The 12569-nt window shown below is 40.5% G+C and overlaps 1 protein-coding gene across 1 annotated transcript; it reads right to left on the bottom strand.

Moving 5' to 3' along the window:
• Positions 1–480: 480 nt before the first annotated feature.
• On the bottom strand, positions 481–12298 carry LOC129830224 (tumor necrosis factor receptor superfamily member 1A-like). The gene is made up of 9 exons (XM_055892618.1): positions 11964–12298; positions 11234–11327; positions 10176–10292; positions 9625–9739; positions 8260–8375; positions 7557–7718; positions 7247–7272; positions 5525–5633; positions 481–3446 (listed from the first exon to the last, which is right to left on the bottom strand). Exons 1-9 carry the CDS (start codon positions 11979–11981, stop codon positions 3082–3084), a joined length of 1122 nt encoding a protein of 373 aa, XP_055748593.1. The 5' UTR covers positions 11982–12298; the 3' UTR covers positions 481–3081.
• Between the last annotated feature and the right edge of the window lie 271 nt (positions 12299–12569).

Here is a 12569-nt window from a genome sequence, read left to right as displayed (position 1 = left end):
ATTCTGATATCATTGAAGGTCTGTCCTTGCATCTGTAGCCTAGCGGTTAAGAGCGTTGGGATAGTAACCGGAAGGTTGCTGGTTCAAAACCCTGAGCCGGCAAGGTGTAAAAATCAGCCATTTTGCCATTGAGCAAGGCAGTTTAACGCCCAACAACAACTGCTTTCCGGGCGCAGATGACATTGATTAAGGCAGCCCCCACACCTCTCTGATTCAGAGGTGCTGAACACACATTTGCATTCAGTTGTGCAAAGAACTAAGTATCTTTCCCGATGAATTTGAGAGTGGTTATATTTCTCCAGGCCCATCTCTCAGCTTTTTACCAAAACACTTTGTTATTGTTTCAATTAAGGACTCTAGCTTTAATGAAATGTCTGCTGTAATTGAGAATAATACAAAAAAAGTAAAATATCATGCCCTACAGGGTTTGGAATTGTTTAAAAAATATTCACTTTTATTACTCTATGTAGCAATATGCAGTACAAATCTTTCTCTGACAATTAACATACTTATGTTATTAACATACTTATCACCAGAAATGGGTAAACACATTTAAAAAAATACCAGAACATTACTGATAACACAAAAAATCTCAAATCAAATATATATATATATAATTTTAAAAAATTACGGAAAAGGGATAGTGTGCTTGTATTACGATTGTCACATCTGTCACCAACCACTGGTCCTGGCATTCATCATTATGCACACCTGGCACTCATCATTACGCGCACCTGTGAATCACCTGGACTCCATTACCTTCATCATTTCTTCCCCTTTCTATGTCATTCTCCCAGGTTCACTCACTAGTTGATATTGTTCTTGTGTCTCGGCGTACTGCCTTATGTTAGCGGCGCGTTCTTGGTGTTGTTGTTTTCTTAAAACGTTTCACCTGCTCCTGCTTTCGACTCACTGCCCCATCATTACAACGATCCTCCTCTGATACAGTCTTCACCAAGGTTACATAATAGCTGACACATTATCACCCCAAACAAACCCATTTCTATACGATACTAAGTTGTTCCACTGCTTGATTCAGTTTTTTTGGGATTGAAATGGTCCTCTTGATTGGTCTTGTGATGCTGCCATGATGTCATTATTTGGGGCAGCAGGCCTAGTGGTTAGAGCATTAAACTTATAACCGAAAGGTTGCAAGATCTAATCCCTGAGGTGACAAGGTAAGAATCTAAGAATCTATACATAATACTATGTGTACTTAGTATTAATTCCATTTATACCATGGCATTGTTGAACACTCATTTCTGATTGGCTTGAAGGGCATTCTAGAGCATGCATTATTTCCCTTCATACAACAGGTGGGTCTAATCCTGAATGCTGATTGGTTAAAAGCGCATTCCAGCCGGTGTCTATTCCAGAAGTTACCACCGGCTAAATCTATGACGTTAAAATGACTGCGCAATACACTGTCTCCTCAGCCTAGGCAGGGAAGTTAAACTTCACATAAAAAGCATCTAAACATTATCTCACATTTAGTTTTCAACAGAGGAGATTTGTATAAACCTTACTGTCTGTCTCTCCGACATTTGCAACATTGTTTCAATATCTCCAACTGTTCCATATGTAACAGTCTAACTTTAAACCGTCACCTCGCCCCGACACGGGCGCGAACCAGGGACCTTCTGCACACATCAACAACAGTCACCCACAAAGCGTCGTTACCCATCGCTCCACAAAAGCCGCGGCCCTTGCGGAGCAAGGTGCAACACTACTTCTAGGTTTCAGAGCAAGTGACGTAACTGATTGAAACGCTAGTAGCGCGTACCTGCTAACTAGCTAGCCATTTCACATCCGTTACACTCACCCCCCTTTCAACCTCCTCCTTTTCCGCAGCAACCAGTGACCCGGGTCAACAGCATCAATGTTACAGTATAACTTTAAACCGTCCCCTCGCCCCGACACGGGCGCGAACCAGCGACCCTCTGCACACATCAACAACAGTCACCCACGAAGCGTCGTTACCCATCGCTCCACAAAAGCCACGGCCCTTGCAGAGCAAGGTGCAACACTACAGTCCGGTTGAAATATTATCGATTGTTTATGTTAAAAACAACCTGAGGATTGATTATTAAAAACGTTTGACATTTTTCTACGAACTTTACGGACACTATTTGGAATTTTCGTCAAGCCTTGATGAACTGCCTAAGGCTGTGGAATACTGAACATAACGCGCCAAACAAATGGAGGTTTTTCGATATAAAAATAATCTTTATCGAATAAAAATAACATTTATTGTGTAACTGGGAGTCTGGTGAGTGCAAACATCCGAAGATCATCAAAGGTAAGCGATTAATTGTATTGCTTTTCTGACTTTAGTGACCAATCTACATTGCTGCTAGGTGTTCTTAATGTTTTGTCTAGTGATCGATAAACTCACACAAACGCTTGGATTGCTTTCGCTGTAAAGCATATTTTCAAAATCTGACACGACAGGTGGATTAACAACAAGTAAAGCTGTGTTTTGCTATATTGCACTTGTGATTTCATGAATATAAATATTTTTAGCATTTTTTATTTTATTTGGCGCTCTGCAATTTAGCGGTTGTTGATGAAAATGATCCCGCTAAAGGGATCCGTGCGTCAAGAAGTTTTTAATTATTACAACTTTGGACAGGTAACTAGTAACTGTAACGGATTACATTTAGAAAGTAACCTGCCAAACCCTGCAGGTGACCAGTCTCTGAAGTGGGACTTGAACAGGAAGACTACTGTCCAGGTGGTGACATCATATTTACAGTTCGGTGGGTGAGGGACGCCTCTAGCACCGGTGACTATAGTAGTGGTAGAACTGCCGACTCCTGATGTCACATGGTCCTTGGTGGTGGGGGTTTGATCTATGTCTAATTCACTCTCTCCATCAGTCTCTCATTCTCATTCGTGAATTACTGTAAATAAAATATAAAAAGACTCAAATCTATTTCAAAAGAAGAAGAAAAGAACAGCCTTCATGGTCTTATGATGCTGTCATGATGTCATATTCACATCTGGGTATGATCTTATTCTGGGGTGAAGTCATAAGTGATGTCCCAGCAGCCTCCACAATCATATGTGGTGGTGCTGGGGCTAAGTAAGCCTCCAGACTCTGTGGTTCTCTGCAGTGATGTCATTGGTTGGGGCTATCGACTGGAGCGCTTGCAGCTGCTCCAGGCTGTCCTGCAGCTGGTGGGCGCAGCCGGCCAGGTCCATGTAGAGCAGAGCAGAGTAGACATCCTCCAGGCCTGCAGCCGGGCCCTGGCTCCACAGCCGCAGCATCTGGTACTGCCGTTCCATGGAGCCTAGGCCTGGCTCCAGATCCACACGCTCCAGATGTCGGTCGGGCAAAGAGAGCAGGCGCAGGAACTCCTTCCAGCGTCGCAGAGGCACCTCCTTGATGATGGCGTACAACACCTTAGCGGGCCAGCGCTCCTCCTGGGTCTCCTGTCGAGGGACTGAGGAAGAGAGGGGAAAGGTGGGGAAGAAAGAAATTATTGTAGTGTTCAGGTGAGCAAGGTGGTGTGGTGAGTGTGTGGTGAAAATTCAATCAAAACTGGTATCAGGACATGGTATGGTATCAGGACATGTATCAGGACATATCAGGACATGAAATGGTATGAGGAAACCATTTGTTCGACTGAGGAACAGAGAAAAGGGGGAGGGAGGCAATCCGAAAGGTACTGTAATAGGTGAGAGAGATTCTTGAAAAATACAATTCTACACATTTTTACATTTTAGATGGCTGCGACTCAAGAAGCCAAAACTATACAAATCTTGAACAACGTTGATATGTGTTGGTAGCGAAGACTCCACAGACGATAGGGATATGTTATTTGTCAGTCTGTGACCTACCATTGTCGATTCACAGCCCAGAGAGTCGTTTTCACTAAACATCAAACAACTTACAAGGTAAGCAAAAAAACAGTTACTTCGTGTGTGCTTAATCGTGTGTGATCTGAACTGTGCCATTCCTATCTATGTTCTGACCATTTCCTTATCTCCCAGGTGTTTTCTTTCTAATGATACCAAGTTCACGCATGTCCTTTTGACATAACTGCTTATTAAAAGCAGTTACTTTTGAGTATGTCTATTTCGACGGAAAGCTACATTTTTGCCATTACATTTAAGAGGCTTTAGGCAAGCCTAAATTAGTTCAGAAGTAACATTAGGCTTAACAAATCACAATACGTTATATGGACTCTGGATGAAATAATAGGGGTTGAAATTATTGAATGACTACTCCTTCCTCTGTCCCCTATACATACAACATCTGTAAGGTCCCTCAGTCAAGTATTGCATTTCAAGCACAGATTCAACTATTATTGTGTAGATCGTGGACAAAGAAATGACACATCCATTTGAATCCCACTTTGTAACATAATAAAATGTGAAGAAATCCAAGGGAGGTGTACACTTTCTATAGGCACTATAAGTAATAGAGAGTGCGGGCGAGATTCCATCAAAACTGGTATCAAATCATTTTTTTGGGATGAGAGAAAACACTGTGAGGTTGTGTTTTTAGGAGAGACAATTGTTTTTTTTATCAACATTAACATATCTCTGTCTAGTCTGTGTAAATTATGAGACCTGGCAAGTGTGATGCTGATAGTTTAAAATTATCCAATTCATTTGGATAATAGTTTAAAATCCCAGTCCAATTAATTTGTTTTTGTGGGGGAAGCCTCAGTCTGGATGGGAATGACACGCAAACTGAGCTACACAAATGCTTCATAACCTTATAACGTCACCACAGGGGAATTCTGATGTTGACAACCATGAGCAATCTTCATGTAAACTAAACGTGGGCAGACTATTTCATCATAAAGAGACTTTGACTGAAATATCAACAAGTAAACCTAACATTTGAGGTTAGACCCGGGTGGAAAGACTCGGGACAAACCCTTACTCTCACAGTGCTAAAACTACGCTAACTAATATCACGCTTATCAGGTGCATATTTTCAGTGGATTGGATGTTGGAATCAGAGTGTAATTTGTAAGGTGGATAAGGCAACACGCTCAAATGTTAAAGGTCAAGCAGCTGGCTACTTCTTGGTATCTGATTTGCCATTTTCTCTGAAGCTCGGCTTATTTCTGATTCATATCATCAAAGTTTCCCAGTTTCCTCCTACACATGCATGCCACAACCACGTGGCTGACCAGAGATAAGTTTTACGCTGACACGCTGGGGTGTTGAAGGAAAGGTGGTTGTTTTCATTCTGAGAACACAACAAACCACAACAGAGATGCTACCCACACCAGGAACAGGAACAGGTAGTAAGTACTACTTGTACACACTACTCAGAAATGTGCTTGATGGGATGTCAGTCCTATTTTATCTTAAGAGTACAGGGACTCTTGCTTCAGATTTTTGAAACATTAACGTTATTACAATATGTCATATACATTTAGTATAAATCCAAGCTTCTGAACCCAACCTTAAGTAGTACTACTGTAGCTTGCTAAAGAAGCTGAAATGCAATGTTGCCCAACTAAGGCTGATGGCAAAGCAACAAACTGCATTAAAGACTTACTTCTGGGCTCTCTGCCTTGCAACAGGGGTGTGACAAGGGTGTGATACTCCGTCTTGGCAGCACTGTGAGAGAATGTCGTCATGGGAATCCCTTGAGTAATATTCAGTGTCTTGGAAGGGACAGGCAGACAGACAAAAGTCCTTAGCATCTGTCTCTCTAAGCAGTACAGAAAAGTTTCCATACGCACATACAGTATATGTATATGGTAACATATCAAAACAGATACAGGTCATTTTCTAAACTAGATAAGTCCTTACAGGTTTATAATCACTGACTTTGTAATTAAAGAGGATAAAGACAAATGATCGGAAGAAAAAAAAAATATATTGATGTAAACATAGTAACGTAATTAACAATGATTTTGCTTTGATATTATTAGTAATTTGGCAGACACTCTTATTCAGAGTAACTTACAGTAGTGAGTCCATCAATTTTTTCCCCGTAATGTAGTGCACGTGCTAGTAGAGTGCATAATGCACGTGCTAGTAGTGTTCATAATGCACGTGCTAGTAGAGTGCATAATGCACGTGCTAGTAGAGTGCATAATGCACGTGCTAGTAGAGTGCATAATGCACGTGCTAGTAGTGTGCATAGTGCACGTGCTAGTAGAGTGCATAATGCACGTGCTAGTAGTGTTCATAATGCACGTGCTAGTAGTGTTCATAATGCACGTGCTAGTAGAGTGCATAATGCACGTGCTAGTAGAGTGCATAATGCACGTGCTAGTAGAGTGCATAATGCACGTGCTAGTAGAGTGCATAATGCACGTGCTAGTAGAGTGCATAATGCACGTGCTAGTAGAGTGCATAATGCACGTGCTAGTAGAGTGCATAATGCACGTGCTAGTAGTGTGCATAGTGCACGTGCTAGTAGAGTGCATAATGCACGTGCTAGTAGTGTTCATAATGCACGTGCTAGTAGTGTTCATAATGCACGTGCTAGTAGAGTGCATAATGCACGTGCTAGTAGAGTGCATAATGCACGTGCTAGTAGAGTGCATAATGCACGTGCTAGTAGAGTGCATAATGCACGTGCTAGTAGAGTGCATAATGCACGTGCTAGTAGAGTGAATAATGCACGTGCTAGTAGAGTGCATAATGCACGTGCTAGTAGTGTGCATAGTGCACGTGCTAGTAGAGTGCATAATGCACGTGCTAGTAGTGTTCATAATGCACGTGCAAGTAGAGTGCATAATGCACGTGCTAGTAGTGTTCATAATGCATGTGCTAGTAGAGTGCATAATGCACGTGCTAGTAGAGTGCATAATGCACGTGCTAGTAGAGTGCATAATGCACGTGCTAGTAGTGTTCATAATGCACGTGCTAGTAGTGTTCATAATGCATGTGCTAGTAGAGTGCATAATGCACGTGCAAGTAGAGTGCATAATGCACGTGCTAGTAGAGTGCATAATGCACGTGCTAGTAGTGTTCATAATGCACGTGCTAGTAGAGTGCATAATGCACGTGCTAGTAGAGTGCATAATGCACGTGCTAGTAGTGTTCATAATGCACGTGCTAGTAGAGTGCATAATGCACGTGCTAGTAGAGTGCATAATGCACGTGCTAGTAGTGTTCATAATGCATGTGCTAGTCAGGATTGGTAAATTGGTCTACATGTAAATAAAATGTATTTTTCACATGTTCTTTATCGTTTCTCATTTGCTTCCTTTCCCACACTATCACTGATCATGATCCAAATGTAACACAATAAACTGATACTTACCAGTGATGTTGGGCCATTTGGCTGACCTGTTTGAGTTAAAGACAGACTATCAGCATTTCCTGCACCAACTGTTGCAGTGAATAACTTGTAAAGTGTATTCACATCAGATCTCTTTAAGATGAATAATTACAATTGCTGCTAACAACAGTTGACCCATATTTTCACGTAAACCATATATTACATTCAACACTTCAAAAAATAAAATAACTTTCTATTATATATGAATTGCTCTAAGGGGTTCAATCTCAGTAGGCCATTGATAAGCCAGAGCCCACACTGTCAAATGGGTTACTGGATAGTTTATCATTACCGTTGGCTGATCTGTCCCTTGTAGGCAACTCAAGGTCCTTTTCAGGGGTCGCACAACAGCCACATACCATCCATCCACCCTTAGTCAGGACAAGGAGACCGGCAATTAACAGAGTGGTCACCAGGACAACCACAAAGACATACCCGATGGTCAGAAGGGAATCTGTTGAGGATATGAATAAATATAACCATCAGTGGTGTTTTTCATACCACAAAAACAACTGAACTATGTGACTACATTTAAGGTTCAGAAGAATGAAGGGGAGAGAGCAACAAGATTAAACTAGAGCACCATTTTTTGCATGGAGGAGAAATTCAAGTTACTGTAAAAAAAAAAATGTACATCATAGAATTTGTCAGTATGATGCACTAACGCTGTAGATAGATTCCTGCTATCAATTCAGTGGCAATAGTGCCAGATGATTTGGACAGCAACATGAACATGATTATACTCTTACGGAGGTGCAGTGATAATTCAGATGAAACTGTTAGCAGGCATATAGGTGTGCCTGTGTCGGTGAATACAGGATGGCTTGGAACGCTGCTCATCCAATCAGCATCCAGGATTCAAACAAACCATTTTAGAATTGTAAAAAGGTAAGGTTGTCTGACCATTAATGACAGGCGCTGTGACAGGATTACAAAGGCTTCATGAGATGACTGAAAGAAGGATCTGTGGAAGCCAAGTTATTGGTGGAACTCACAATGGTCTGGACCTGTTTGAATGATGCTGGGGTTGGGTGTCAAGGTTGGGAGTCTCTGAGTCGTAGTACTGGTGCAGGAGGTGCCAGTACATTCTGAATAGTTTGAACAGTCTTTACTGAAACATGAAGACAGAAAAACTCAAGGTCACTCACATTAAAACCAGAGGGGATTTCCCAGAAAACCCTATCACCTTGACATTCATAACAATTGTTTTATATGATACGAACAACACTTATGTATACATTTCAAGACTGGACAAGGGAACGTCAGATGGATCCAATGTTTAGAAAATTTTCAACGAAAGGAAGGTTAAGATACAGATGTTTTTTGTATGTTGTGCTTTTGCGTTGTACCCAATCCAGTCTAGAAGCTTAAACTTCCTCAATCTTAGTGTCACAACGATTTTTTACTTAAAACAGAGGGATAAAAATAAATATTGTATCTGTGACAAGTGGGCGTGCCTTTAGAACATGGATTACCAGAAACACAAGAGTACCTCAGAAACATAGACGGGATGTTCAGGAACTTATAAATCTGATAAAGCACCACTTTGAGAGGAAGTCCTCAACCCACTGACCTCAATGCATGTCATTACAGGATCTGATTGATCTTTCAGCAGCATCCAACAAATAACTGTGCTCCCTTAGTTGACGTCAACAACAGAGCGCATTAACTTTCTAGTACACTGGATTAAAACCCCTGGCTGAGTCATTTCAGGGAAATGAAGTCTACATCGACAAAAACTGTGGGTTTTGAGGGGTTATACTGAAGATGTTCTCTATATATCGCACTACTTTTGTAATTAAAAAAAAATGTAACCTTTATTTAACTAGGCAAGTCAGTTAAGAACAAATTCTTATTTACAATGATGGCCTACCCTGGCCAAACCCGGACGACGCTGGGCCAATTGTGCGCCGCCCTATGGGACTCCCAATCACGGTCGGATGTGATGCAGCCTGGATTCAAACCAGGTACTGCAGTGACGCCTCTTGCACTGAGATGCAGTGTCTTAGACCACTGTGCCACTCGGGAGCCCTTTTGATCAGGGCCCATATCAAAAGTAGTGCACTATATAGGGACCACGATGCAATTTGGGATGCATGAAGGTCTCAATGTGAAACACTGTGGATGTGTATGAGGTACTTTGACAAGAATACAAATTTGATTTAAAAAATGTTCTAGGATGTTCCATGGTCATTGCCTCTGTCAAAATGTGATGGGTTTGTGAGACTAAAGACGTGTTTGAGCACTACTCCTTGGCACTACAGAATATTGTATTGTCAGAGCTAAACAGAAAAGGTGGTGCATATGCTCAGCTTACTAAATGTATAAATATTGTAGAAGCTGGAATCTGGTGGTCGTACGTTTGACATTTGAAGCATTGCAAACTATGTCTGGATTTCTTTGGGTAGTAACTCTTCATGCAGCCACATTCAGTGTCACTCTTGGGCTCACAACTCTTCACCACCATTTGAGAGGCTAAGACACAAAGACAAAGCAAAGACACTGTCTCAGTCTCACTCCTAACACACACACACACACACACACACACACACACACACACACACACACACACACACACACACACACACACACACACACACACACACACACACACACACACACACACACACACACACACACTCTCTCTCTCTCTCTCTCTCTCTGTTGATAGAAACAGTTCTAGCAGTGTAAAATATTAAAATTGTTCTTTTTGCACACTGGTAGTGTGGTTCTGCTGACAGAATACTCTCAAGTCACACACCATAAATAAGCACACAGATGTTCTTCACACAAACATGAACACGTCTGAAAAAAGACTGCATCACTATTAGACTATTATTAGACTATTAGCACTATTAGATTGCAATCCATACAGTAAATGGTCACGTAAATAGGAGTGAAGAATGCTTACCTCTTTCATCACATGCTTTACAGCGTTTACAAGCTACATCACTATTTCGTATTGCAGTGAATTCTTTGCCCGCAATACATTTTATGCATTTGGAGGTTCCTTTTTCAATGTGAAAGCCTGAAAGACATGTTGAAATACAGTGCAATGTATATGTATCTTTCGCCAAGTGATGCACAAACATTGTATTATATGCACTGTAATGTGTCTCAATTTAACTACGGTCTTACATCAAGATTGTGAACAAAGCTGCGACAATACTGTATACACCAGGGGTACTCAAATACTATCGGAGAAGATCCGGTCACACAAATTTCCTAGGTGGCAAAGGTCCGGATGGATATTGTAATTTATCAGCATAGTAACAAACCCCCATCTCACAAACCATGCATCCCCAAATTGTTCAAACTGTTTACACCACTCTTGTTGGCAGAGATACAATTTTGCAGTTTTTAAGCAAATTTCTTGCAATTCTACACATTTTGCCATGGGGTGGAGAGAACATTTTGGCATTTTAAAGCTGGAGTCCTTAATGGTGAAACAGCCATGTCTGTTTGCAATACTATAACAACAAAGAAGTTACTGCAAACAACGAACACCTCGGACATCATTGCACGAGCGATAGAAGAGCACAATATGTACAACTTGTTTTGATCATGCTGCTCCTCAGCTTCTTCACACTACTGCGGATTCCATCTTTTAAGCTAATTTCCGGCAATTCTACACATTTAGCCATGTCTTGTGTGTGTTCATATGATACAATAGCTCTGTCAGTAAATGACATAACAAGAGGAAATCTGCCCATGCACTACCACATTTCAAAATTGCACCTACTACTACAACTCTCAATAGCAGTAAGTTGAAAGCCCGACTTAGTTTAAAAAATAAATAAAAAAGTTGGGACCCACTGTCCTTTTTGACACCATTCTGGGTCCGGATCCGAACCGCTGTCAGCCTATTGAGTATGGCTGGTATACACTATACTGTAGTGTAGTTCCGGACTAACTAGTCCCACTTCTGTTCAAGCTCAGATTTGAATTGTGTTACTCAGTGATGTTTACCTGCTGGACATTCATTGCAGGTACTTTCCGGGAGATTTTTTAGCATCTCTTCTGTGCAACTCCGCACAGAGTCAAAAGAGGCTAGTGTCAACACCTGGCAGACAAAGGAGACACAGAGGTTTGTCATTAGTGATATGGCATTTGTTCTTGAGGAGTGCATAAACTGCTACAGCTTACAACGCCAACATACTGATATACTCTTCCAAAATACGTTTATGTGTATTTGGAAATTACCTCACTAATGCCCCACAATTAAAGGGGCATTGTGCAGGGTTTTAACCTCATATTCATTATCTCCAGCACAATACCAGTGTCTACATATGAGCAAACGATATGTGATAATTAGGAACACTTAATAAGAACTGGCCAGTCAACACATTTAGAAATATTGCCTTCCAATTCACAACCTTGGTAACACCTATGACAACTATTATCACCAAACATGAAATAGTAAACATTTTGAGCATCGTCATAAATAACCCTAAACCTAATCCATTGACAGTAACATTAAATAATTGTCTGTCATTATATAAATAATCTGCCATGATATCACTTTACATATCCGTTATGATGCCGTTATATAAGCAATATGACAGGCCAATAACAACAAAAAATTAACCAAATTAATGTAAAGCAAAATGTGATTTTTCAATCAAAGTAGAGGAATTTGAATGAACGCAACTAGAATATACAGAAATTTGATTTAGATAATAATTGCGTAAATACTTACCAACACATAGAACCACATTTTGAAAATAATTTAAAATTATAAAGTGTAGGCAGTGATTTGCTTCTCTCATCTGAATTAAATGGATGTACTCAACTCAATCATAAAACAAAACTTAAGATCAATATTAAAAAGACTATAACACCCCAAAAATACATAGCGAGTCAATACAAAGTGTTTGCGGCATTCTAGCTAGCCATTTGCCAATTTCCGAGTAGAAATTTGAACAAAAAAGCTAAAATGGCTCTTAATACGCTGCGATGAGTTAGAAGTAGGTCAAAGGAAGTCTATAGTGTCAGCTCTTTCAAGACTTCAGAGAACTGATAAGGCAACAGGAAACTCAGTCAGATAAAATACTGCTTTCCATTGCTGGTACAACCATACGTACGCAAGCAGTTCTGTTTAAGTTTGTAAAGATGCAATTTACTGTACATTGCCCTCAAAAAATATTCACACCCCTTGACTTTTTCTACATGTTGTTGTGTTACAAAGTGTGATTCAAATGGATTTTTTGTCAACAACCTACACAAAATACTTTAATGTCAAAGTGGAAGAAAAATTCTAACATTTGTAAAAAGAAATATGACAAATAAAACACTCATATCTTGA

This window comes from Salvelinus fontinalis, chromosome 31, assembly GCF_029448725.1.
Source record: "Salvelinus fontinalis isolate EN_2023a chromosome 31, ASM2944872v1, whole genome shotgun sequence".
Classification (NCBI taxonomy): domain Eukaryota; kingdom Metazoa; phylum Chordata; class Actinopteri; order Salmoniformes; family Salmonidae; genus Salvelinus; species Salvelinus fontinalis.
Note: the sequence above shows the minus strand (reverse complement) of the source record. Positions and strands in the feature narration are given on the sequence as shown.

Excerpts from the sequence above, each read along its gene's own strand:
- LOC129830224 (XM_055892618.1), bottom strand. Across the intron at positions 7,719-8,259 it reads TCAAACAGGTCCAGACCATT|ATTCCCTTCTGACCATCGGG; the intron begins GTGAGTTCCACC and ends TATCCTCAACAG. Across the intron at positions 3,447-5,524 it reads GCAAGGCAGAGAGCCCAGAA|TCCCTCGACAGGAGACCCAG; the intron begins GTAAGTCTTTAA and ends TCTCTTCCTCAG.